Here is a 25150-nt window from a genome sequence, read left to right on the forward strand (position 1 = left end):
GTCCTAACCTTATACCCGTATCCCACCTAAATAGCACCACAAGTGTTTTTGCAAAACAACATGAACGAGTATATAATATCTAACTTTTTTTTTATACGTAAGTACGTAGTTGTTAAAGACACATAATATAAAATGTGACCAGAAATCCTGATCTAACATTAAAAAAGAAAATTCTCCATACTGGTTGTGGCAACTGACTTGCCCTCTGCTCTTTTCTAAAGGTCAATACATTTCAAGTAGTTCTTATCACAGATGGTGAGCTCTCCTTCACCATCTTCCAGTATCACAATATTACCTGGACAACAGGGATGCATGCTACCAGTGGTGGTGACCTAGCAGGCTTGGGGGGCATAGCTGCACAGGTAAGGTCATTGCCTTTACATTTAGCACCATCATGGATTTTAGTCTTGACTGAAATTGCAATAGTGAGACTAAATTGTGAAAGAAACCACTCTGAGAGAACTCTCCCACACTTCCACTCTCTTCCTAGGCAGGTTTTAATGCTGGCGATGGGAGGCGCTATTTCAACATCCCAGGCTCTCGGACAGATGATATTGTTGATGTTGAAACCACCACGAATGTGGGCTATCCTGGTCGCTGGGTCTTTCGTATCGATGATTCTCAGGTGCAAGTGGGTGGCTGCAATGACTCAGGTACACCACTAAAGGAAAGAAAAAGAAGAATCCAGCAAATTAGAAAACATTATAGACAGTACAAACAGGAAAATGTCAGTCTGCTCAGACTCTTTTCTGTTGTTCTCCTCAGCTTTTGTCTGTGCTAACATAAGGCCCTGTCAAAATGGTGGCCGTTGCATTGATGACTGCATCACTGGAAATCCCTCCTTCACTTGCTCGTGTTTAGCTGGCTTCACTGGACGCAGGTGCCAGATAGGTAAATGAATGATGAAATCCTTCCATCCCTCACAACCTGTACTCATCCTTTGTGTTCATCCTTGCCAGGAAAGAGAAACTCAACTTGTAAAAGCAGAATTCCACCCTGCAAGCCAGGGGGACAACCTAAGGGAGAGAATTTCCCCTGGTCACATCTGTATGTAATTTACATACAGTAGAGTCCGTCCAACGTTTTGCTTTGGTCAAATCATTACCTTTTCCTCCACCCCCTGCACTTTAGGATTCCCTAATGTTTTCATTCTTGTGTGCACATCTAATAAAAGTCACATGTCATATTTGTCGTTCTTTTCTGTGTTTTGATAGAGGTTGATGAGTGCTCCTCATACCCCTGTCAGAATGGAGGCACATGTGTGGACAAAATCAACCACTTCATCTGCCTGTGTCCACTGGGATTCATAGGGACAACATGTGAGACGGGTAAATACCTGATACTTCAATTATGCATTGCATGCTAAGTTCATCAAAAGAAAACGTAATGGTATCGTTCCAATAATCATTTAGAAGCTCGCATTTCTCCAACGTCCACTGCAGGCTCTTCTCAATGAGGTCTAAAGTAGCGAGTGAAAATGGATGCGAGTTGTGAACTTAGTACGCTCTTCTTTTCGTGCTGTGGCCTCTCTCCTAACTGAATTTGTCCTCCCCTCCTCCCTTAGCACTCTGCTGGCTTCAGCCTCCTTCTCGTTCCCACAGTCCAGCCTGCAGAGATGTATCAAACCTCTAATACCTTTCACAGCCAGAAGTGCATAGTTTCAGAGTGAGGGGAACGGTGTGGAGGATATATTAATCAGCTGAATAAATATTCAGTGTGTGTGTGTGTGTGTGTGTGTGTGTGTGTGTGTGTCTGTGTTTATTGCCTGCAGACATAGACGAGTGCCAAAAGACCCCATGCCTCAATGGAGCACAGTGCATACAGGGTGTCGGCAACTTCACCTGTGTATGCCAAGCAGGTTACACTGGGTTCCTATGTGAGTCAGGTGAGTATGGATCATGGGAGTGTCACTGAAAGGCCACAGCTTTCCCCAGGGAACATTTCCTTTTTTCCGCATTAGGCCCGCACTTATTCATTTGACAGATGGTTTTATCTAGACTGACTTCATGAAGACTGCTATAGTACAATACTTTTAAGAGCAGCTAGTAAATGGAAATATATTATCAGTTACTTTGATTTCTTTCCCTGTGTTTTCATATTGGGTCAGGTTTTATGTTCCAAATATTCCAAGTTCTCTAAGCAGACCTTGATCTGACTTTTTAGGAAAAAGCACTGACATGATTCCCCTGCTTAACAAATTGGGCTTCCCACAATGGAGGTTATTGATGAAACACAAGCCCAGTTGGGAAGTACTTTGGAAACTAAATCGCTGACCTTTGCATATCTTGAACCCTTGTTTCTACATGGGACCATATTACTGTTAATGCTAGACACCTGGTCAATGAAACCATATACCTGCATGAACTTTCATACATCCTCACATCTTAAGGTATTGATACAGTCCAAACCAAGCTGTTCCAAGATCTCAAAGTATCTGCACTGACAAATGAATCTTGTGTTTTTGAACCCAGACATCAATGAATGCACATCCATGCCATGTTTGAATGGAGGTGTGTGTGAAGACCTGCTGAATAACTACACCTGCACCTGTACGGCAAACTTCACTGGAAGCCACTGTGAGACAGGTGTGCTTTTACTCTCTTGAGTTCAACCCACCATCTCACTTTATAAATGCCAGCCGCAACACATTATCCAGTCTTTGTTTTTGTTTCCCTTTGCAATGGGAAAAAATGTTTAACGAAGAAGATGTTTACACAGCCAGCCACCTACTTTCCCTTTTATATTTGGCTTGCTGTAACATTTTCCAACTGGGATTGACACAAAGAAATTGAAAAAGTGAAATGAATGAAGAAAGGGAATGCTCTAGAATAACTATGGCTTCAGACCACATGTCTGATTAATTGAACCGATTTATTTTCTAATAGTGTCAGCTTCATCTCATAGTTATCAGATGCTTGGTTATGGTTCATTGGTAGAATAGGTTGAATCAGTAAGGATCAGTTTTTCAATGAGGTTCGGTTGCCGTTTCATGCATGGATTTGCTTTCATTTTAATGTGAGATGTAATTTTTCTAGATCAAGCTGCCCCCAAAGTACCTCCAGAATATAATTTAAAAATGTTTTATTTTCCTGTAAAACAGAGTTAGTTGTAATGGAAAATTCCTCTACCACCGATGCTGCAAATCAGACAGGCAAGTAAATGTTCTTCAAGTTCCTGCTAATGTTAATCTCTTAATTGTTTTCCTTAAAGATCACACACATATGTAAAACATACACATATGTAATATCACTTACAGTTCCCTGTGATGGAGAGAGTTGTGAAAAACGTCAAATTTGCGAGTACACTGGCTCTGGAAACTACAACTGCACCTGTACCCCGGTTATTATGGTGACGATTGTGAAGGTATAGTAGTTTCAGACTTTAGTGCACTAGTAGCTACTCTCCTCAAGCAAATAGGCAGGAACATGGCATGGAGGAAGAACAAGGCAGACAGCATTATCCCACAGGAATTTGAAGCACTGCCTGAGGAAGACTGTGCAGCCGTGATGGATGAGCATAATTATCCAAACCTACACAGCCTCACCCAGTTTACTGCTCAGCCTTTGCAGCAAGTCGCTTGATGTTGTAAATAATTGCTTTATGGCACTTTTTACAACTTTACCAACAAGAGGAAGGGCTCTTGTCTAGACTTAAAAGGGTCTCTGTTTTATGAGACAGTCCTAATGTTTGGAATTCACTTCCCTGCAACAAAGCAGGTGAGATGTGTTTGGATGCTCTGACATCCAACCACAAAATCACAAAGGCTTGGGTTATGAAGTGATATGAGGTACAACATCCTCATCCTTTGCTTTATCTCATTTAGTTGTAGCCTACCTTGTCAGTCAGTGTCCCTGCTACCAGGGTCACTGTGTCCACTGCACACTTTGTCCCCCAAGATTTAAAAGCACTTTGCAGCAAATTCACCCTATTCCCCTTGGAGCTGAAATAACTATTGATGCTTATATAGACTCTCCTAAATCTCCAGAATACCTTCCTGCCCGGCTCACTTGGAATGTGTAGTGGAAAAAGTTGTGCAGTCCGCTCAGAAAGAGAAGGCAGAAGCTCACAGGGAGAACCCAGGAGTGTCTAATGGGGCACAGAGATCAAAGACACCAACCTTAGAGACAACAAATGAAAATAGCTCCAGCGAATTAACAACCTATTAATTGCCCCAAGGGTCATACATTTTGATCAAAAACATGTTACATATTATCAGAAAAATAACACCCTCACACAAGTCCCCTGGACTTCAAAAGAACGCAATTTAACAGTGATACAGCAACTTACTTTGATCCACTCCTGCAATTACTGGGGAAAGAAAAAAGTAAAAAGACTTCCCGTATGGAAAAGCTGTACAGAATACTGACTTGCTGTCATCCAGCACTCTGTGAACTGTGAGGGAAAAGTTGTGGGAAAGACTGACCCAAGAAACAAGTTTATATAAAAAACAGTACAACAAATCCCACCACAGAACACTATTCTTAACTACACACACACAATGTGACATTCCCACACATGCTTCCACTGAATCTACACTTTGTGCCAATTTGACTGATGTGAAAGAGAAAGAGCAACATATTTTAGAATGGTTAGAATGTTTACTTAACCAGAAAAGTGAAAACTATGCTGATCTTCTTCCAAAAGTCCTTTATCTGCCTCTTTTTCTCTACTTCACATTTAAATCCCTACAGAGGAGTGTCCCTGTCAGAATGGAGGATTTTGTGTTGATGTGAATGGCACCTGTGAATGTCCGACAGGCTTCACTGGACTCTACTGTCAGTTTGGTATGTATTAACTGCAAACAAATGCAGAATAGATTTCTCAAAGACTCAAACTTCCAAAGACCATATTAAGGTATGGGAGGCAGTGCTGCCAATTTAGCGATTTTGTCGCTAGATTTAGCAACTTCCCTGCCCCTTTTGAGACTTTTTTCAAAATCCTAGTGACAAATCTAGCAACTTCTTGGACAAAGCTTACCTAGACTCCATGACTCGCCCACTGATCAATATTTATTTTAATATAGATCAGTGGACTCACCAGTATGATATGACCAGTTTTAGCTACTTTCAGCTGAAAGCAATTGTCTATTTTTAAGTATGCAGTGTGTTTGTTAGGACAATAATGCTAATTGTTTATCTACATTAAGAGGGAGTTTATCTGGTTTCTACTGTGAAAGGCTACTCGAAAAGATTGTAGAAAAGATAAGTATAGTGTTGTGAATTCAAATGTGTTTTATTCATCACCAGGCCAAACATTTAGCATTGCAAATATGTCATTTGGACACAAGTAGAATTGTTACGTCACTGTTCCACCTGCATGGTTTTTCTGTCCTGAGTAAAGTTAGCTGAGCATGGAATGATTTGTAATCATACCTTACTTTAGAGGTCTTCAACCCTGGTCCTGGAGACCCACTGTCCTGCAAAGTTTATTTCCAAACTGCTTCAGTGTGATCCAGAAGAGCTTGATTAGCTGGGTCAGGTGTGTTTGATTTAGGTTGGAGCAAACGCTGCTTTCATGCCATGTCGTAATTACCATAAATAAAGCTCTGTATGCTTTCGAATTGCTCTCGCGGTACTTTGATGTCATACACAGATCGGTCTTCACAGCGCCGTTTCGAGTCGAACACACCTAATAAATCTGCAGTGGCCACATAGTACAAGGTCTTAGCTCTCAGAAAATGAAATGTGTACATGTTGTAATTACATGTTCTACTAACACATAAAGGCTTTTTAAAATTCAGAATCGTTACGGTAATTATGACATTGCGTGAATGCAGGGTTAGTTTACCCAAAAATGAAAATTCTGTCATTAATTACTCACCCTCCCATAGACTGCAACGTTATTACCACTTTCAAGGCCCATAAAGGTAGTAAAGACATTGTTAAAATAGACTACAGTGGTTCAACCTTAATTTTATTAAGCGACAAGAATGCTTTTTGTGCGCAAAAAAAAAAAAAAAAACGACTTTATTCAACAATTTCTGCTCTTGCATGTCAGCCCACACGACTCATTATTGGCCGGCTCCTGTGCCAGCATCACAAGCATGCGTCATGCTGCTCACATGTACAGTGCCAGGCCAATAATGAGCTGGCGTTCTGGTGTAGAACCCGGAAGTGCTGCACTGTATTGACTACGTGAACCACATAGGAGACTGACATGGAAGAGGAGAAATTGTTGAATAAAGTCTGTATTTTTGTTTGCTTTTTTGCGCACTTCATAACATTGTTTGAACCACTGTAGACACATGGACTATTTTAACTATGTCTTTACTATCTTTCTGGGCCTTGAAAGTGGTAATAACATTGCAGTCTATCAGAGGCCAAAAAGCTCATGGATTTAATCAAAAATATCTTAATTTGTGTTCCGAAGATGAACGAAGGTCTTACAGGTTTGGAACGACATGAGGGTGAGTAATAAATGACAGAATTTTCATTTTTGAGTGAACTAAACCTTTAAAGTCTGCAGAACATTAAGTTGAAGACCTCTGCTGTATTAAATCATTTATTTTTGGAAATTCATTACATTGAGAACCGTTCTGCATGATGATGATGAAAAGCACTAAAAGCGTGTCAGTCATTAGCAACATGCTTATTGATCACCAGAGAAAATTGTATCCATCTGAAGAGTGTGGGCAACCTTTTTTTCTAACAAACGTATTTCAAAAGTAGTTGTATTGCACAAATATTTGTATAACAATTCATTTCGGTTCATTTTTTCACTTCTTAGAGGTAACACAAACACCCTGTAGTAACAACAGACCATGTCCGGATGGAGGCCCATGCTTGGAGTATGGCGGCACGTACCTCTGCACCTGCCAAACCGGTGTTGAATTCGATCACAAGGACTTCTACCCATATGGTAAGAGCCCTGGAGAGCCATGTGTTGAGCATGGTCTCCATGGCAAATGAACAAAACCTGTGCCAGGTTGTCAGGATGGCAAAGGTCCCTAAAGCAAAGGCGTTATGTTGAATAAATGAAAAAAGAAAGATTTATTTGTATGTTGACATAATGTGAAGGTAAAGTTTCAACTTGGCTATTAAAATACACAGAGGATCTATGCTGTGGTGTGCATTTAAATGAAATCATTCCAACACACACAAATAAAAGTTACTAGTAAATGGTAAAAACAATGACCTGCTGTGAGGGAACGTGGTGAAGCTGGTGTGTGTGTTTTTCAGTACAGCCCCGATCAGCCTGTGATTCTTCACCGTGTCAGAACGGAGGTTATTGCTATGAGAGAGATGGAGGGTACATCTGTGAGTGCAAGTATGGCTACAGAGGCCAGCATTGCGAAAAAGGTACATCTGCCATCCTTGTTGACATTTTGTCCTTGCATGCTTACACATTAAAAGGTAGTCGCATCCTACCTTTTAATGTGCATAATAATGTGTAGTGCACCATATACATTTTGCAGAAGTCATTTTGCCTACTTGCAGATACATAAGGCATTTAATTTTTTCCTCAGTCAGATTAAGTACCTGTGCCTCTGGTCCCTGTCGTAATGGAGGCTCTTGTAAAGAAGAAGCTGACAGCTACCGGTGTGTCTGTCCTTACCGTTTCACAGGGAAACACTGTGAAGTGGGTAAGTGTTTAGTGTCAAGGCAATTTTCTCGCAACAAGTGGTTTTCTGCTGTGCATGTAAATGCCGTGAATGACATTTTGATGATGTTGTTTAAAGAGTCGTATTAGTTTGATAAGCATAAAGGCCCTTTCACAAAAAACGTGTTCCACACAAAAAAATTGAATAATAGGTGGCTTTTGCACCTTTTCATAGTTCCTAGAACTATTGGCGGAAGTACCCGGATTAGCAGTGTTCGCACCACAGGAATTAGGAACAATTTTAGTTCTAGGAACTCCTTTTGGGTAATCTAACTTAGCTCCTACTTAAGAGTAGGGTCTAAACCAGCTCTATAGGAACTATCAGTGACGTAAGTGTACGGTGATTGGTCAAACACATGACATGGAGGGCGGAGCGGTGTATGTAGATAGAAATGGCTCATTGTAAGGAAATAAATACATACCGGTTCATTATGTAAGGTCTTTATACACCACTCAAAACATAGTTATGTATATTATATTGCATTTCTGTCAATAGATCCGTCTAAATTTTACATATTGCACCTTTAAAAATGCCACTGTCGGCCGATTCAGAGTTCCTACTTCCGGTGCGAATGCAACCAGGAACATGGCCCCGAGTGGGAAATTAGTTCTAGCGGGAACTATCCTAGTGGCTAGTTCCTATAACTGAGTTCCTACAACTATTCGGTGCGAAAGCCCCTATAGACACTGCTACAGAAGCAATATTAGAGCATTTAGTAGTCTGAACATACATAAAACATTTGCATTTTAAGAACCCTGTGAACTATATGCATAACTAGTGATCAGTGAGTTTTGTGTGTGTGTGTTTTATTTTTTTGCATGAAATGTAACTCGTTTCACTTAAAGTTTGAAAGGTCCATTCATCTGCAATTCTTTCGCATTGTGTTTGCCATAAAAAGGCCTAAGTGTGTGCAAGTATTACTGTAAATTACCAGCCAGCAGTGAGCACCCAGGGGATGTTACAGTTCCCATTCGCCCTTCCTCTCCTCTTTTCTGGTCAAGTGGAATAAGAGTGTAATCTGCTTTTCTTCATGTTTGGAAAATGGCATTTCCGCACACACGGAGTGCCATAAAACTGTACAAAGATAAAAGCTCTTCAAAGCCAAGGCGCTTTTCATCTCTAGATTTTCATTATCCCAACTTTGTCCCACATTAGAGTTGTGCAACTGTTTGGCCTTGTGTAATGATCCAATTTGTTGGAGTTTGTTCAACACTTGGATTCATCACATGTTGGAAAAACAACTTGCCCTGGCACATGCATGAAAAGCTGTTTCTCTTTCTCAGTGCTACTGTAATGATCAATGATTTCTCACACATGTTGACCTCATTTAGATGCACACATGGCCGCGCTTTCTCTCATAATAAAATTGTGCAAATGCCCAGTTTATGCACACACGTGTACACAAAACTGTACACCAACTGTCCGTGAATGTTTTAAACCATCTGATGCTTTATGTTTAGGAAAGCCGGATCCTTGTGCTTCCAGTCCCTGTCTGAACGGGGGAACATGTTTCCACTACATTGGTAAATACAAATGTGAGTGCTCCCCATCCTTCATAGGAAGACACTGTGAGATCAACAGAGGATCCAATCCAGCTTTGGAAGGTAATCAAACTCTGTTTTACCCACTGAGCTGTTTGCCAACATGAATCAGGAGCTCACACGGCTCTTTGCGGTAGTCACTATTCATTCATTTGGGTGTAACTGATACGCATGTTAGAAGGAGAACAGCGGTAGTCCATCTTCATTCAGATGATGCCAGGACGAAGCAGCAGGTGCCAGTTCCTGCAGTAAAGCTGGGTTGTGTGTCACGTCCCCAGAGATGGAGCTGGATAAAGTCCTCAGTGCATTTGATACTCTCTCTGAACAGGGGTTATAACTCTGCTGTTACAGGCCTCTGTGTTACTGTTGATTCTACAGGGTTTTCCACAAAGTGCGATTAAATTTGTGTCCTGCTGTTCCATGATAGGATGAAATACCATCCCCTTGTCACCTAAAACATTTCACAAAAAAGGATGTTTTTACAGCTTCTCTCTATTTATGGATCTGCTCGTGGCTGTAAATGTAGCCATGTGTTATTAGGTAAAGTTAGACAGGTTGGTTCTTTATGTTTTTGGGAAAAGCAATAATTTATTTTGTAGAAAGAAACAAATATCTGTTACTGCCTCTGCTCACAGTGTTTTGTTTTATAGTGTTTCCAACAGTTTTTTTTTTCTGCAATGTAGGTCTTGTCGTCGCCTGATTTCACGAAGTGCAATATGTTCCTGGATCAACATCTCTGTTGATCCCGAAACAACATTTCAATCAACCAATCAGATTTGAGGGACAAGTTTACAGTTTATGTCTAGTTTAGGCTTACAACCAGGGATAGGTGCTTCTACATCAGTGTTATTCACCTATCATTTCCCTCTAATTTAAAGGGTTAGTTCATCCAAAAATGAAAATTCTGTCATTAATTACTCAACCTCATGTCGTTCCAAACCTGTAAGACCTTCGTTCATCTATGGAACACAAATTAAGATATTTTTGATGAAATCCGAGAGCTTTCAGACCAAAAAAACAAACAAAAATAACAACTTTATTCAACAATTTCTTCTCTTCCATGTCAGTCTCCTAGATGTTAATGCACAGTGCAGCGACTCTGGGTTATACGTCAGAACGGCAGCTTATTTTTTGCCGGCTCCTGCGCCAGAATCACACTCATGCATCTTGCTGCTCAGATGAACAGCATCGACCAATACTGAGCCGGCTTTCTAGAACCCAGAAGCTCTGTACTGTGTTTACTACGTGAACAGCATAGGAGACTGACATGGAAGAGAAGAAAGAAATTGTTGAATAAAGTTGTTATTTTTGTTTATTTGTTGCACACAAAAATTATTCTCATCACTTGATAACATTAAGGTTGAACCACTGTAGTCACATGGACTATTTTAACGATGTCTTTACTACCTTTCTGGGCCTTGAAAGTGGTAATAACGTTGCAGTCTATCGGAGACCAGAAAGCTCACAGATTTCATCAAAAATAACTTAATTTGTGTTCCAAAGATGAGCGAAGGTATTACAGGTTTGGAACGACATGAGGGCAAGTAATTAATGACAGAATTTTTATTTTTTGGGTAAACTAACCCTTTAAGAGATAACTTATGGTGTAAGGTTAGGTTTAGGGGTAGGGATATGGTTAGGATTAAATTATGGACAGGAATGTTGTTCCAGGATCAACAAAATATATTGAACGTGTCTAACTCGGATGTGCGGTCTTGTCACTGCATTTGCTCTATAATAATAATAATTTTTATTTTTATTACACCTTTCCAAAGCCCAAGGACGCTTTACAAAGTTACAGTATCTTAAAGTATTCTAATTAACTTAAAGGTGCCGTAGAACGTCTTTTCAAAAGATGTAATATAAGTCTAAGGTGTCCCCTGAATGTGTCTGTGAAGTTTCAGCTGAAAATACCCATAGATTTTTTTTTATTAATTTTTTTGGGGCATAATATACAGCTAATATAACCCTCAAATGGATCTTTACAAGATGTTCGTCATTCATGCTGCATGCATGCATCGATTCCTGTGAATATAGTATTTATTTGGATGTTTACATTTGATTCTGAATGAGTTTGATAGTGCTCTGTGGCTAACGGGCTAACATTACACACTGTTGGAGAGATTTATAAAGAATGAAGTTGTGTTTATGAATTATACAGACTGCAAGTGTTATAAAATAGCGACGGCTCTTGTCTCCGCGAACACAGTAATAAACGATGGTAACTTTAACCACATTTAACAGTACATTAGCAACATGCTAATGAAACATTTAGAAAGAAAATTTACAAATATCACTAAAAATATCATGTAATCATGGATCATGTCAGTTATTATCGCTCCTTCTGCCATTTTTCGCTATTGTTCTTGCTTGCTTACCTAGTCTGATGATTCAGCTGTGCACAGATCCAGATGTTAATACTGGCTGCCCTTGTGTAATGCCTTGAACATGGGCTGGCATATGCAAATATTGGGGGCGTACATATTAATGATCCCGACTGTTACGTAACAGTCGGTGTTATGTTGAGATTCGCCTGTTCTTTGGAGGTCTTTTAAACAAATGAGATTTATATAAGAAGGAGGAAGCAATGGAGTTTGAAACTCAATGTATGTCTTTTCCATGTACTGAACTCTTGTTATTCAACTATGCCGAGATAAATTCAATTTTTGATTCTAGGGCACCTTTAAATAGCAAATAGCTTATACATTTTAAAATTAATTTATGAGTGTTTAGTATAAATAAAACATTTGTAAATAATTAAATCATGACAACTCTCAGAAGATTTTTAGCATGGTAATGGATATGACAATGTTAATGTATTTGGTCTTGGCGGAACAGATCTGCTATGCTGCTGTGGAATTGCTGCTGTTGTAGATTATTACTGTAGTTGTAGATTATTGCTGCTGCTGATTATCAGAGCAAGTACAGGAACTTGCTAGTGCCAATACACACGCCGGTACGCTGCTGCGAGTAAGACATAGTGCTGCTGCACAAATAGCATACATTAATAACCCATAGCAGATCTATACAGGTGGAGCTGGGGAAGGTGGAGGGTTTTAGAGGAACTCTGAAGTGCGCTGCAAACTGCTATTGTGAATTGCATTTAAATGTGTGAGCAACAAGTTCATTGGCTGCAGAAGTGACATGGACCAGTCAGCTTGTGCCAGTAGTTAATGTTGTAATTATCATCAGCTTGCGTTAAGGACCCATCAGCCTGTGCCATCTAGAGTTTCATGACTGAACTATGTTTGATAATGATTCATTTGTCATTATTTTGATATAACTGTAAATATTATATTGTTTAACAAACCTGACTCACTGGAAACAGTCTATTCATAAAAGAATGACTTTCATGTACACTTTGTATACTCTGTGCACACAGCAGGTCTGAACTGTGGCCCCCCTGTGAAAGTCAAGCATGCAGAGGTGCAGTATTCCTCCACTACCCCAGGCTCCATGGCTCTGTATGCATGCCACCCAGGCTACACTCCCCTTCCCAGGGCCACCCAGAGCATCTGCAGCAGCCAGGGGTCCTGGAGCCAGGCTCCAGTCTGTGAAGGTTAGTGGAGACTTGCTGTTTATTCAAAACCCTTGTTGTTCAAAGTTTGCCCAAGACCTTCCCACCCTGAAACCAACATTCCAAAATGGTTGGTTGGTTTGGAATGCTGGACAGAAGAGCTGATGAGCCTACTAAATGTCAAATGAGTAGAAACACTCTAAAACAAATTGTAGTTTGAAACCAACATAAAGTTTGTGTAGCATGTTATGGTGCTTACAGAAAGTAGTCAGGTCTTGGTATACAGTTCATAGCTCTTAAACACAAAACAATTCTGCGGTCTCTCTGTGGGACATAAAGCATGATGCTGCTTTGGCAACATGAACTACTACATCATCTGTATCACATCAAATAAATTGGTCATGTACACAGTGAGACAAGGAGGAATCCACATGCTTTGTTCGGCTTTCTTGCTGCAATGAGGGTGGGAACGAGCTTGTCACCTAACACCTGATTTATTTGTATTTACAGGACGAATTTCTTAAATTCTTGGCTGTAAAATGTAGAATTAAATTCTCAGGCTCTTTTCATCTTGAAAAGTGTTAATAATAGACTTTCATTCAAAGTTGTGTTTCTACGACGATATATGTGTGAATTCACACTGATTCATACACTAAACCAAGAAGGACTCTACAATAATCTTTTCTTCATTAACAACATGTAGTTGTACACAAAATGATAAAATATATATATTTTTTGTGGTGGTCTGAAAATATTTCCAGGATAAATACAAAACTTAACTACAGAATTTAGTACCTTCCTGGTCCTTGTGCTGGGATTTCTAAGTGAATGATTTTCACTATCTCTTTTTCTTCAGAGATAAATGAGTGTTTGTCTCAGCCGTGTATGAATGGGGGAACTTGTCGCGATAGGGTAGCCTCCTACCTGTGTGAATGTGAAGACGGTTTTACCGGCCAGCGCTGTCAAACAGGTAACACACTGCTCTTGCTAAATTCTTAATTTATCTTATTTTATATTGACATTTAGATATTACAGATTTTGACATCTCAGTGTGTGAAAATGTGGCTTGAGTTCAGATTTCTGTGAATGTTTTGACAGATATTGATGAATGCCTTTCTGAGCCATGTAAGCACGGAGGTACATGTGAGGATCAGCCTGGCTCTTACTTCTGCCACTGCCAGAAGGGCTATGCTGGACAGGACTGTGAGATAGGTAACATCATCAGGAATGCATTAACCATCTTAGACTCGTGTTTTGCTGTTTTACTGTCTCAAACTTGTGGACTTAGTTTGGCTTTTCTGCCACTGATCAACAGAAAAAGACTCTTTAATTTCAAAATGAAAACAGATTTCTGCAATGTGATCTAAAAATTAAAATTCATAAGTTTGACAATCTTTTAATATGAACTAAATCACTGGGGCAGCCAACTGGTTTAAAAAGTCACATAAATGGCGATCAACTGAGTGTAGCTATAAGGGGTTTCAACTGATTGTAATGTAAATACACTTCTATCTGGAATGTCCCATTTCTGGTTAGTCAATGTTGTGATATAACTTAAAGGGTTAGTTCACCCAAAAATGAAAATTCTGTCATTAATTACTCACCTTCATGTCATTCCGAGTCGGCTTTTGACATAGAAACACTGGAAAGTGGAAAGTCTACAATGTAAACAGTGTAGGAGAATGACAGGGAAGAGAAGAACTTGTTGAATAAAGTCATTATTTTTGTTTTGTTTTTGCGTACAAAAAGTATTCTCCTCGCTTCATAAAATTAAAGGTGCCATCGAACGTTTTTTTACAAGATGTAATATAAGTCTAAGGTGTCCCCTGAATGTGTCTGTGAAGTTTCAGCTCAAAATACCCCATAGATTTTTTTTAATAATTTTTTTTAACTGCCTATTTTGGGGCATAATTAGAAATGCGCCGATTCAGGCTGTGGCCCCTTTAATTGCTCGCACTCTCCACCCCCCTCCCGAGCTCTCGACTCTATCATTGCATAAACAAAGTTCACACACCTAATATAACCATAAAAATGGATCTTTACAAAGTGTTCGTCATGCATGCTGCATGCATACATTGGATTATGTGAATATAGTATTTATTTGGATGTTTACATTTGATTCTGAATGAGTTTGATGGTGCTCCGTGGCTAACGGCTAATGCTACACTGTTGGAGAGATTTATAAAGAATGAAGTTGTGTTTATGAATTATACAGACTGCAAGTGTTTAATAATGAAAATAACGACGGCTCTTGTCTCCGTGAATACAGTAAGAAACGATGGTAACTTTAACCACATTTAACAGTACATTAGCAACATGCTAACGAAACATTTAGAAAGACAGTTTACAAATATCAGTAAAAATATCATGTTATCATGGATCATGTCAGTTATTATCGCTCCATCTGCCATTTTTCGCTGTTGTTCTTGCTTGCTTACCTAGTCTGATGATTCAGCTGTGCACAGATCCAGACGTTAATACTGGCTGTCCTTGTGTAATGCCTTGAACATGAGCTGGCATATGCAAATATTGGGGGCGTATATATTAATGAGCCCGACTGTTACATAACAGTCTTTTTCCGCCTGTTCTTCAGAGGTCTTTTAAACAAATGATATTTATATAAGGAGGAGGAAACAATGGAGTTTGAGACTCACTGTATGTCATTTCCATGTACTGAACTCTTGTTATTTAACTATGCCAAGATAAATTCAATTTTTAATTCTAGGGCACCTTTAAGGTTGAACCACTGAAGTCACATGGACTGTTTTAACGATGTCTTTACTACCTTTCTGGGCCTTGACAGTGGTAATTAAATTTGCTGTCTATGGAGGGGTCAGAGAGCTCTCAGATTTCATCAAAAATATCTTAATTTATGTTTTGAAGATGAACAAAGGTCTTACAGGTTTGGAACAACATGAGGGTGAGTAATTAATGACAGAATTTTCATTTTTGGGTGAACTAACCCTTTATATTATTATGGGGGGGGGGGAACTACAACTAGCTCCAAGTGACTTTCGACAAATGTAAAAGATATCCAAGCCATATTCCATGGATAATTAAAAAATGCAAAGTGTGTGGCACAGATGATCTATGGCCATCAAGAAACCAAGTACAGTCCCAAGCCCAGCTGCAAAAGGATGGGGGGGGGTCACTCTGCCGAGCTGACCAGAACTGGGTGACACAAGGGAAACTTGGAATATAGAGGTCCAGAGAAGGCGGATGAGGTTGGTTTGAGCATGTCTGATGAATGCACACAGACCGCCTGCCATATCGGATCCTTTGGCGGCAACAGCCGGCTGGCTGGTGGAAGACGTGGACCAAACACATTGAGAAAGATCTGAGGAATATGCGGCTTAACCTTCTTGACTCTAAGAATATTGATCGCAAGCATGGAATGGCATTATCAACGAATAATGTACAGGCTCTGAAGAAAGCCTGGGCACGGTGCCAGCTTGGAACTAAAGGGAAGTGAAGAAATCAATGACAACTCTGAAAGAGATACAAGATTTAGTGCCTAAAATTAGTGAGGCTGTGCATGTGGGAGACTTCCACCAGGTTCCATGCTCTGATGAGAACAAAATTTAGCTTTTTGGCCAAGTTCATACTGTGCAGTGTACATCATCAGAAACACACCATCCCTAATGTGAATTTGTGTTAAACATTGTAGTGGGGTGGTCGGCAGCATTAGTGTGTGGAGATCCTTCTCTGCAGCATGCCTAAAAGGCTTGTGAAGATAAAATGAATGCAGGAAAATATGGAAAAATCAAGAAGGAAAACCTGATGGAGTATGCGTGACACCTAACAGGTTGACTTGGAAAAAGGCTGTACACGCAACCTGAATTAGGGAGCGAACTGCTGTGGCCAAATGTGCAAATCTGATTTTATTCACACAGACTCGAGGCTGTAATAGCTGCCAAAGGTGCATCTGCTAAATACCAACTTAAATGCTTATGTAAAATGTTAGTTTTTGTTTAATAACTGTAATGACCAATTTGTAGAAATGTGTTTTCACTGTGATATAAAATAATATTTGTCTATTGATCAGTGTCAAAAAAAGCCTAGTTAAATCCTCTGTGAAGTTGTAAAACATCAAAACTTCCAAGGGGGTGAATACTTTTTATAGACTTTTATTTTGCAAGGATTTATGAAGCATCTACAAGAAAGCAGACAAAATCATGCCTGCTAACTCCAGAACTTACATAAAGATGTGCTACAATATGGTAAATACAGAAAGAAAAACAAACCTGCTTTTGTTGAGCTTTGATTCCCAACTCATTTTCCAGTTTGCAACTGCAACTGTTTTTGTCATTCGGCATAATTTGCTTTCCCCTTGATTCTGACTTACAGTAAATCTGTTTCGAGACACAAAACACTTCATACCTATCTCCTACAAACAGCTCACCTCTCAGAATGAAGGATTTCCCATCTTATGATACAGATGTGTGTTTGTTCTGCAGAACAGGATGGATGTGAGCCAAATCCCTGCTTGAATGGAGGTGTATGCCGAGGCTACAGGAGGAACCACCTGTGTGTGTGTAAAGAGGGTTATGTTGGAGACCGCTGCCAGACATGTATGTTATCTATTTATTAAATATTACTCCTGCTAAAGTGCACAATACATTACAAATTTGAGAATGAACAATTAGAAAATAAGAACTATTAAGATTTTAATTGATTTTGATTAATCAAAATCCTCACAATTACACACCTAAAAGATTATTTTTCTTGATTTGAATACAATTGAAACTCTTAGTTCTACCTTACATTACCTTAGTTCTGTACCTTTGACAGATAGGGTGCTTTAAATGTAAGGTCTCGATTGATCCTCTGTTGCCGTCTAGTGGAGAACCCATGTGTGCTGCAGCCGTGCGGGAACCGAGGTGTCTGTTGGAGTGATAGGAGGGGGAACTACAGCTGTGCCTGCAGGGTGGGCCACACAGGGAGAGACTGTGAGAGAGGTCAGCTCCTGATCTTCCACTATTTCAAATCATCCCATATCCATTCATTTTATTTAAGTGGAGGCTATTTAGAAAGAAACTAGATATTAAGATAGAATGGAATTCGGTGTTTGTGTGTTTTTACTGGCAATGTGATTTGTTAAAGTGCTCCTAGTGATGTAATTAATTATTCAGAGATATGGTATGTATTATAACAAATTAAATCTGCTATCATAGTTTAGTTTTAGAGCAGTGGTTTTAACCTTTTGACTCCATGATCCAACATTGTCCACAACAATATTCGTCTCTCTGGTACTGGTCAATCTTTTTTTATTTAAGGAAACTAAGAGTGTCCATAGATTAAAATAAGTAACTACAATAATTCTAATTAAAATAAGTTTCAGAATGACAAAAATTTTAAGAGCTGAATGTTCTCTAGGATCCCACTTTATTAACCATTACATTTATATAACTTTTCCAATCGTTTCGTGATTTACTGGATAAGCAAGTAATTTTTACTCACAATTTATTTTCTACTCGATAAAATATTTATAAATTCTTTATAAAAATACCATGACCTTTAAAAGGTTAGTTCACCAAAAAATTAAAATTCTGTCATTTATTACTCACCCTCATGTCGTTCCACACTCGTAAGACCTTTGTTAATCTTCAGAACACAAATTAAGATATTTTAGTTGAAATCCGATGGCTCCGTGAGGCCTCCATAGGGAGCAATGACACTTCCTCTCTCAAGATCCATAAAGGTACTAAAAACATATTTAAATTGGTTCATGTGAGTACAGTGGTTCAATATTAATATTATAAAGCGACGAGAATATTTTTGGAGCGCCAAAAAAATAAAAATAACGACTTATTTAGTGATGGCCGATTTCAAAACACTGCTTCATGAAGCATCGGAGCACAAATGAATCAGTGTATGGAATCATGATTCAGATCGCGTGTCAAACTGCCAACGGCTGAAATCACGTGACTTTGGTGCTCCAAACAGCAGATTCGATACACTGATTCATCTGTGCTCCGAATCTTCATGAAGCAGTGTTTTGAAATCGGCCATCACTAAATAAGTCGTTATTTCGGGGTTTTTTTGGTGCTCCAAAAATATTCTCGTCGCTTTATAATATTAATATTGAACCACTGTACTCACATGAACCAATTTAAATATGTTTTTAGTACATTAATGGATCTTGAGAGAGGAAATGTCATTGCTCCCTATAGAGGCCTCACGGAGCTATCAGATTTCAACTAATATATCTTAATTTGTGTTCCGAAGATTAACGAAGGTCTTACGGGTGTGGAACGGCATGAGGGTGAGTAATAAATGACAGAATTTTCATTTTTGGGTGAACTAACCCTTTAATTACTCACCCTCATGTTGTCCCAAACACATAAGACTTTCATTCATCTTCAGAACACAAATGAAGACATTTTTTGATGAAATCTGAGAGCTTTCTGTCCCTCCACAGACAGCTATGCAACTGACACTTTGATGCTTCAAAAAGTTCATAAAGAGATCGTAAAACTAATCCATGTGGATTGAGCGGTTTAATTTAGACTTGATCGCTTTATATGATGATTGAATTTAGGCTTTTATTCACATAGAAACATTCATCAACTCACACATCAGTTGTGGTAAACGGAAGCTCAAGCATGTTTGCTTGACGTGTGAGAAACCAATGAGGTTCATTGTCATCTTCTTCTTGTATGGTTTAATAGCGGTTGACAGTCCAACTTATAGTGTATTACTGCCACCAACTGGTAGAATATTTATTTTATCTGTTATTCTGAGATAACTAAGAATTGCTCTCTGTATTATTGACTGTCCTAAGGTACAACTTTATTGATTTTATAGATTGAAATTGATTAAACCTATATCTTTCAATTTCTAAATCAACCCCTCTCTTTCCTTGGTAAATACCTTGTACTCCCACATGTGCATATGAACCTCAGGACTATACCCATTTTCTGAATTCTAAGCAGATTTATAAGTGTCTCATAAATTAATTTGTGTCTAGTTGTTGACTGACCACTTAAACTATCTAAAGCTGACAGAGTCTGAACAAATAGCTTAATTTCCTCTACCCATTGATTAGCTAACATAATTGCTACCAGCTCTGTTGTGAAAACGCAGGGCTCTCAAGTTTTGAACTGAGTTCAGAGTGAGATTTCGGCGGCGGCAGCGACGGGGGTTTGGGTAGGGATGGGGGTCTGATATGAAAAATGACACAAATTCGTACAAATAAAAAAATATTTATTTTATTCAGCATTTTAGTGTGTATGTGAGTGAGTGAGTGAGAGAGATAGAGAGATAATGGTAATATAATCATACACATTTTATTTTATTTTTTTCCTCAACATTATAATGTGAAACAATATAAACATGGTAACCATATTCTGACTCTAGTGTACATTATATGTACATTACGTTCTGCAGTGTTTTTTCCCGCTCGCTGCTTGAGCTTATAATGCTTGTTCTTTAGGCCGATATTTTTTGTTTACACATATTGTTTAATGTTTTAAACTGAATGAAAACCTTAAGATAAAACGTAAACTTGTTGTGTATATTACCTAATAATAAGTTTGTTCAGAAATGGTGATGACAACTTGAATAAAAAAATGTTTAAAAACGTCTCTCATTTTCTCAAAATAATCGTAATTTAAAGCTGCTGTCCGCGATTTTTGGCCCTCTAGCGGTTAATAAAGAGAACAGCACGCGTCTTGCGGAGGAACATTCTAGCCGGAGCTACTTTTCTCCATGTTTACTTTTCTCCATTACTTTTCTCCATACATTTCTCCATTTCTCTATAGGCGAGTCACGCAGTTACTGTGATACTCTGCGGCGGGTCCTACCAGTCATGTCTGAAATAGTCCGAATATAAACACTTATTATAAGTGTACCATAATGATTCAGGATAAGACAAAAACACGGTTTGGAAAATGGATTCATGTTGTATATTCTCATTATATAATTTTTGTAAATTTTTAACACAAAAAAAGTTGCGGACTGCAGCTTTAAATACACGAATATTCATTTTTTTATTAGCCCAAATATTCGAATACAATATTTCCTTCTGAACTCTATGGGGAACTCGCTTGATTCCTCTAATAGCGGCGCAACTTGTGCGTTATCCTGGAGATTTCTCTGCGTGAGAAATACAAGGTGTGGCGTGTGAGCGTGTGAATGGGTTGAAATGCGTGTGTCTCACGCCCAATGCGTGAGACTTGAGAGCCCTGAAAACGGATGCATAATTCATATGGATTAGTTTTACGATCCCTTTATGAACTGAAGTGTTTGTCGTGTAGCTGTCTATGGAGGGACAGAAAGCTCTCAGATTTCATCAAAAAGATCTTCATTTGTGTTCCAAAGATAAACTAAAGTCTTACGCGTTTGGCAACATAAGGGTGAGTAATTAAAGGGTTAGTTCACCCAAAAATGAAAATTCTGTCATTTATTACTTACCCTCATGCCGTTCCACACCCGTAAGGCCTTCGTTGATCTTCAGAAATTAAGATATTTTAGTTGAAATCCGATGGCTCCGTGAGGCCTGCATAGGGAGCAATGACACTTTCTCTCTCAAGATCCATAAAGGTACTAAACATATTTAAATCGGTTCATGTGAGTATAGTTGTTCAATATTAATATTATAAAGCGACCAGAATATTTTTGGTGTGCCAAAAAAACAAAATAACGACTTATTTAGTGATGGCCGATTTCAAAACACTGCTTCATGAAGCATCGGGTCATAATTGAATCAGTGTGTCGAATCATGATTCAGATCGCGTGTCAAACTGCCAGCGGCTGAAATCACGTGACTTTGGCGCTCTGAAAAGCAGATTCGACACACTGATTCATCTGTGCTCCGATGTTTCCTGAAGCATTGTTTTGAAATCGGCCATCACTAAAAAAGTCGTTATTTTGTTTTTTTGGCGCACCAAAAATATTCTCGTCGCTTTATAATATTAATATTGAACCACTGAACAAACATGAACTGATTTAGATGTGTTTTTAGTACCTTTATGGATCTTGAGAGAGGAAGTGTCATTGCTCCCTATGGAGGCCTCACGGAGCCATCGGATTTCAATTAAAATATCTTAATTTGTGTTCTGAAGATTAACAAAGGTCTTACAGGTGTAGAACGACATGAGGGTGAGTAATAAATGACAGAATTTACATTTTTGGGTGAACTATCCCTTTAAAGATTTTATTAATTTACATGACTTTTCTATGACTAGAAATCACCTTTAAAACTTTGCTACCTCATACCTGAAAGAAAAAAAATACAGTTGTTGATATGGTGAATTGAAATAAGAAATATCTTGATTTGATTGTTGTTTTAGTTTATTCTAATACATGTTTGATCATCTTGAGGCCCCATTAGAAGTTTGCTGAGGCCCCCTAGTGGACCACAGCCACCAAGTTACAGGGATAGTTCACCCAAAAATTAAAATTCTGTCAATTACTCACCCTCATGTTGTTCCAAACCTGTATGAATTTCTTTCTTCTGCTGAATACAAAAGATGATATTTTGAAAAATATGGGTAACCAAACAGTTGAAGGGCCCCAATGACTTCCATATTATGGGGGGAAAAAATACTATGGAAGTCAGTGGGGCATATCAACTGTTTGGTTACCCATGTTTTTCATTTTTGGGTGAACTATCCCTTTAAGAACCACTGGCTTATTTGAGTTATTTAAAATACTTTCACTGTTCTCAGACCTGTTGCCTCCATCTGGCCTGCATGTGTTGCGGGTAGAAGAAAATGAAGTCGAGTTACGCTGGGATCAGTCAGATGCCACTCAGAATTTGATCAGCGGCTTTGCTGTTGCCTTTGCTCCTATTGGTCGTGGACCAAGGAAGACAGACTTCCTGGAGAAGCAGCATTCGACCTATGTGCTGCAGGGTCTGAACCCCGGACAGCTGTACAACATCTCCACCTTCTCTGTCAAACGCAACACCAACAGCAATGACATAAGCCAGCCAGCTTTTGCTCTCATCCGCACGAGTGAGAGCTCCTACTTTTTCTTCTGTACCTATATGGTGATAATGTCATGTCCTGTTTGCTTAGCATAATGTGACAGCAATATCTGTTTTTGGTCTGACTTTATATTAAGTGTCTTTAAACTACTTTGTACTAACATTTAAAGTGATCATTTGATACAATGCACCATTAAACCTGTCCCTAACCTTATGTCCCACCTCAATAGCAGCAGAAATGTTTTGCAATACAACATGAACACAATAAGTACATTGTACCTAACATTTTGTTTTATGTATATAGTAGTTAAAGACACCTAATAAAGTGTGACCCTGTTTTTTGCTTAATGTTTGCCTGTTATGGCCCATAAATTAACATTATGAATGTAGGCTAATGTTATTTGTGCCTCAAGAAAAAAAAAAAATATTTAAAGCACTATTAAATGTGATTAATTTTCTCAATTTACACAATAACAGTTCTAAACTAACAGAGTAGAGTATTCACTCACAGGCTCTTCTTCTCCTGTTCTGTCTCAGGACCACGTAAGGTGGAACAGCTGGAGGTAGTGAATGTATCGTCTTCTCAGGTATGGCTTCGGTGGCTGGTGCATGTTGGCCGCCATGCTGCGATCAGTCAGGTTCGAGTGTCTCTGTTGCCTGCTGATGGTAGTGGACCTCGCACTGCCGTGCTCAATAGCAGCGTCACAGACTACACCTTCAGGTCAGTCATGACACAGAACAAGGTCAGCACATACTCAAAGAAAGAGAGTAATACTTGTCGCCCCCTCATGTTTTAAGTCTGTGAATAGTCTGCATAGTCTAAGGAAAATTATCTTGTAATTGGTTCATCTAGTCTGTTGCAGCCTTCAAGTGCAGTCAGAAATGTCATTTTCTGAGAGTAATTGTGTAACGTGCTCACCAACACATAAAACAAGAAACTGCACGGTGACAATCTTCTGTCTTGCGTTAGAACGTTTCCCTGCAATACACCTATCAGCCACTAGATGGCCACAATTCCACTCTTACGTTGAACTGGGAAAATAAAGTTCTTTCCACAGCTGTGGTGCGAGTTCAGTGCTCGTCATTGTTGGCGGCAGTTTTAAAAACTTAATGTGGCTGAAATAAGCATGAAATAAAAATTCAACTTATGTATTTTTTAATGTTGAGACATTTTTTTTTTAAATAAAATGAAACATTTTATTTAAGTTGTATACTGTAACAATGTTTCAGTGTATGGCAAGCCGTTTTGACTTTTATTCAATTCTCAGGATATGAATTCTTGATATCAACAATTCAGTTTTCACTAGTTAAAATGCTAATTCTTGATATCAGGAATTACATTTCCACTAGTAACAAAGTTAATTTTTGATATCAACAATTGAATTTTCACTAGTTAAAATGCTAATTTTTGATATCAAGAATTACATTTCCACTAGTAACAAAGTTAATTCTTGATATCTGTAATTGTATTTTCACTAGTGAAATGTCACATAGGCTGCCATTCAAATTCAATTGTTGATATCAAGAACTGATTCCTTACTAGTTGAAATTCCAGTTTCACATATCAGAAATACAATTCTTACTAGTAAAAATCATAATTTTTGATATCAATAATTCAGTTGTCACTAGTTGAAATGTCAGTTCTTGATATCAACAACTGAATTGCTACTAGTTTTTGATATCAATAATTTGATTTTCACTGGTGACAATGTTAGTTTCTGATATCATAAATGTGATTGTTACTAGTAAGAAAGCCATTTTAGATATCTGAAATTATACTGATATCAGAAATACATTTTCAGATATCAAAAATGAACAATCACATTCATGATATCAGAAACTAACATTGTCACTAGTGAAAATCAAATTATTGATATCAAGAATAGATATTTGCACTAATAACAAAGTAATTAATGATATCAAAAATTAGCATTTTTACTATTAAGAATTGTATTTCTGATATGTGAAATTGGAATTTCAACTAGTAAGAAATCAATTCTTGATATCAACAAATGAATTTGAATGGCAGCCTATGGTGACATTTCACTAGTGAAAATACAAATACAGATATCAAGAATTAACTTTGTTACTAATTCTATTTTTTTAAGAATTTTTACTAGTGGAAATTCAAATGTTGATATCAAGAATTAACATTGTTACTAGTGGAAATGTAATTCCTGATATCAACAACTGAATTGTTCATATCAATAATTGAATTGTTGATATCAACAAGTAACATTGTTACTAGTGAAAATGTAATTCCTGATATCAAGAATTGAATTATTGATATCAAGAATTCATATCCTGAGATGTGAATAAAAGTCAAAACGGCTTGCCATATCAGTGTGAAATGTTGACAATGTTCTCTTCATGTTCAGCTTTGTAGTAAGAAATTTCCAAATTTAAAGAAATTTTCCAAAGTTAATGTAATAGTTCACCCCAAAAATGAAAATTTTCATCATCTACCTGTGACTAACAGTAGAAATATGATTTTCTTTATTTTTAGGTAGGCCTGCATGACCCTAAATGATGTCAGAAAAATTATAGCCTAATTCAGTTTT

At 38.3% G+C, this 25150-nt stretch overlaps 1 protein-coding gene and 1 long non-coding RNA gene across 3 annotated transcripts in view; one reads left to right on the top strand and one right to left on the bottom strand.

The window, feature by feature from the left end:
• Window positions 1-25150, top strand: part of sned1 (sushi, nidogen and EGF-like domains 1) — a 42028-nt gene that overhangs the window by 7355 nt on the left and 9523 nt on the right. The window contains 21 exon segments of the mRNA XM_048199682.1: window positions 222-362; window positions 491-653; window positions 766-891; window positions 1215-1328; window positions 1772-1885; window positions 2472-2585; window positions 3101-3151; window positions 3257-3331; window positions 3334-3363; window positions 4692-4784; window positions 6727-6858; window positions 7179-7298; window positions 7466-7582; window positions 9061-9204; window positions 12527-12700; window positions 13515-13628; window positions 13757-13870; window positions 17116-17229; window positions 17500-17616; window positions 22330-22617; window positions 23127-23310. Of these exon segments, the coding sequence (XP_048055639.1) occupies window positions 222-362; window positions 491-653; window positions 766-891; window positions 1215-1328; window positions 1772-1885; window positions 2472-2585; window positions 3101-3151; window positions 3257-3331; window positions 3334-3363; window positions 4692-4784; window positions 6727-6858; window positions 7179-7298; window positions 7466-7582; window positions 9061-9204; window positions 12527-12700; window positions 13515-13628; window positions 13757-13870; window positions 17116-17229; window positions 17500-17616; window positions 22330-22617; window positions 23127-23310 (2639 nt within the window).
• On the bottom strand, window positions 534-23269 carry LOC125273897. Of its 2 annotated transcripts, none has more exons than XR_007186134.1 (4): window positions 23099-23269; window positions 17428-17578; window positions 17061-17183; window positions 534-661 (listed from the first exon to the last, which is right to left on the bottom strand). It is a non-coding gene; the product is annotated as an uncharacterized LOC125273897 (long non-coding RNA). The 2 variants fall into 2 exon arrangements; XR_007186135.1 differs by lacking the exon at window positions 23099-23269 and adding an exon at window positions 22332-22462.

The sequence above is a fragment of the Megalobrama amblycephala genome, linkage group LG8, assembly GCF_018812025.1.
Source record: "Megalobrama amblycephala isolate DHTTF-2021 linkage group LG8, ASM1881202v1, whole genome shotgun sequence".
In the NCBI taxonomy this organism is placed as follows: domain Eukaryota; kingdom Metazoa; phylum Chordata; class Actinopteri; order Cypriniformes; family Xenocyprididae; genus Megalobrama; species Megalobrama amblycephala.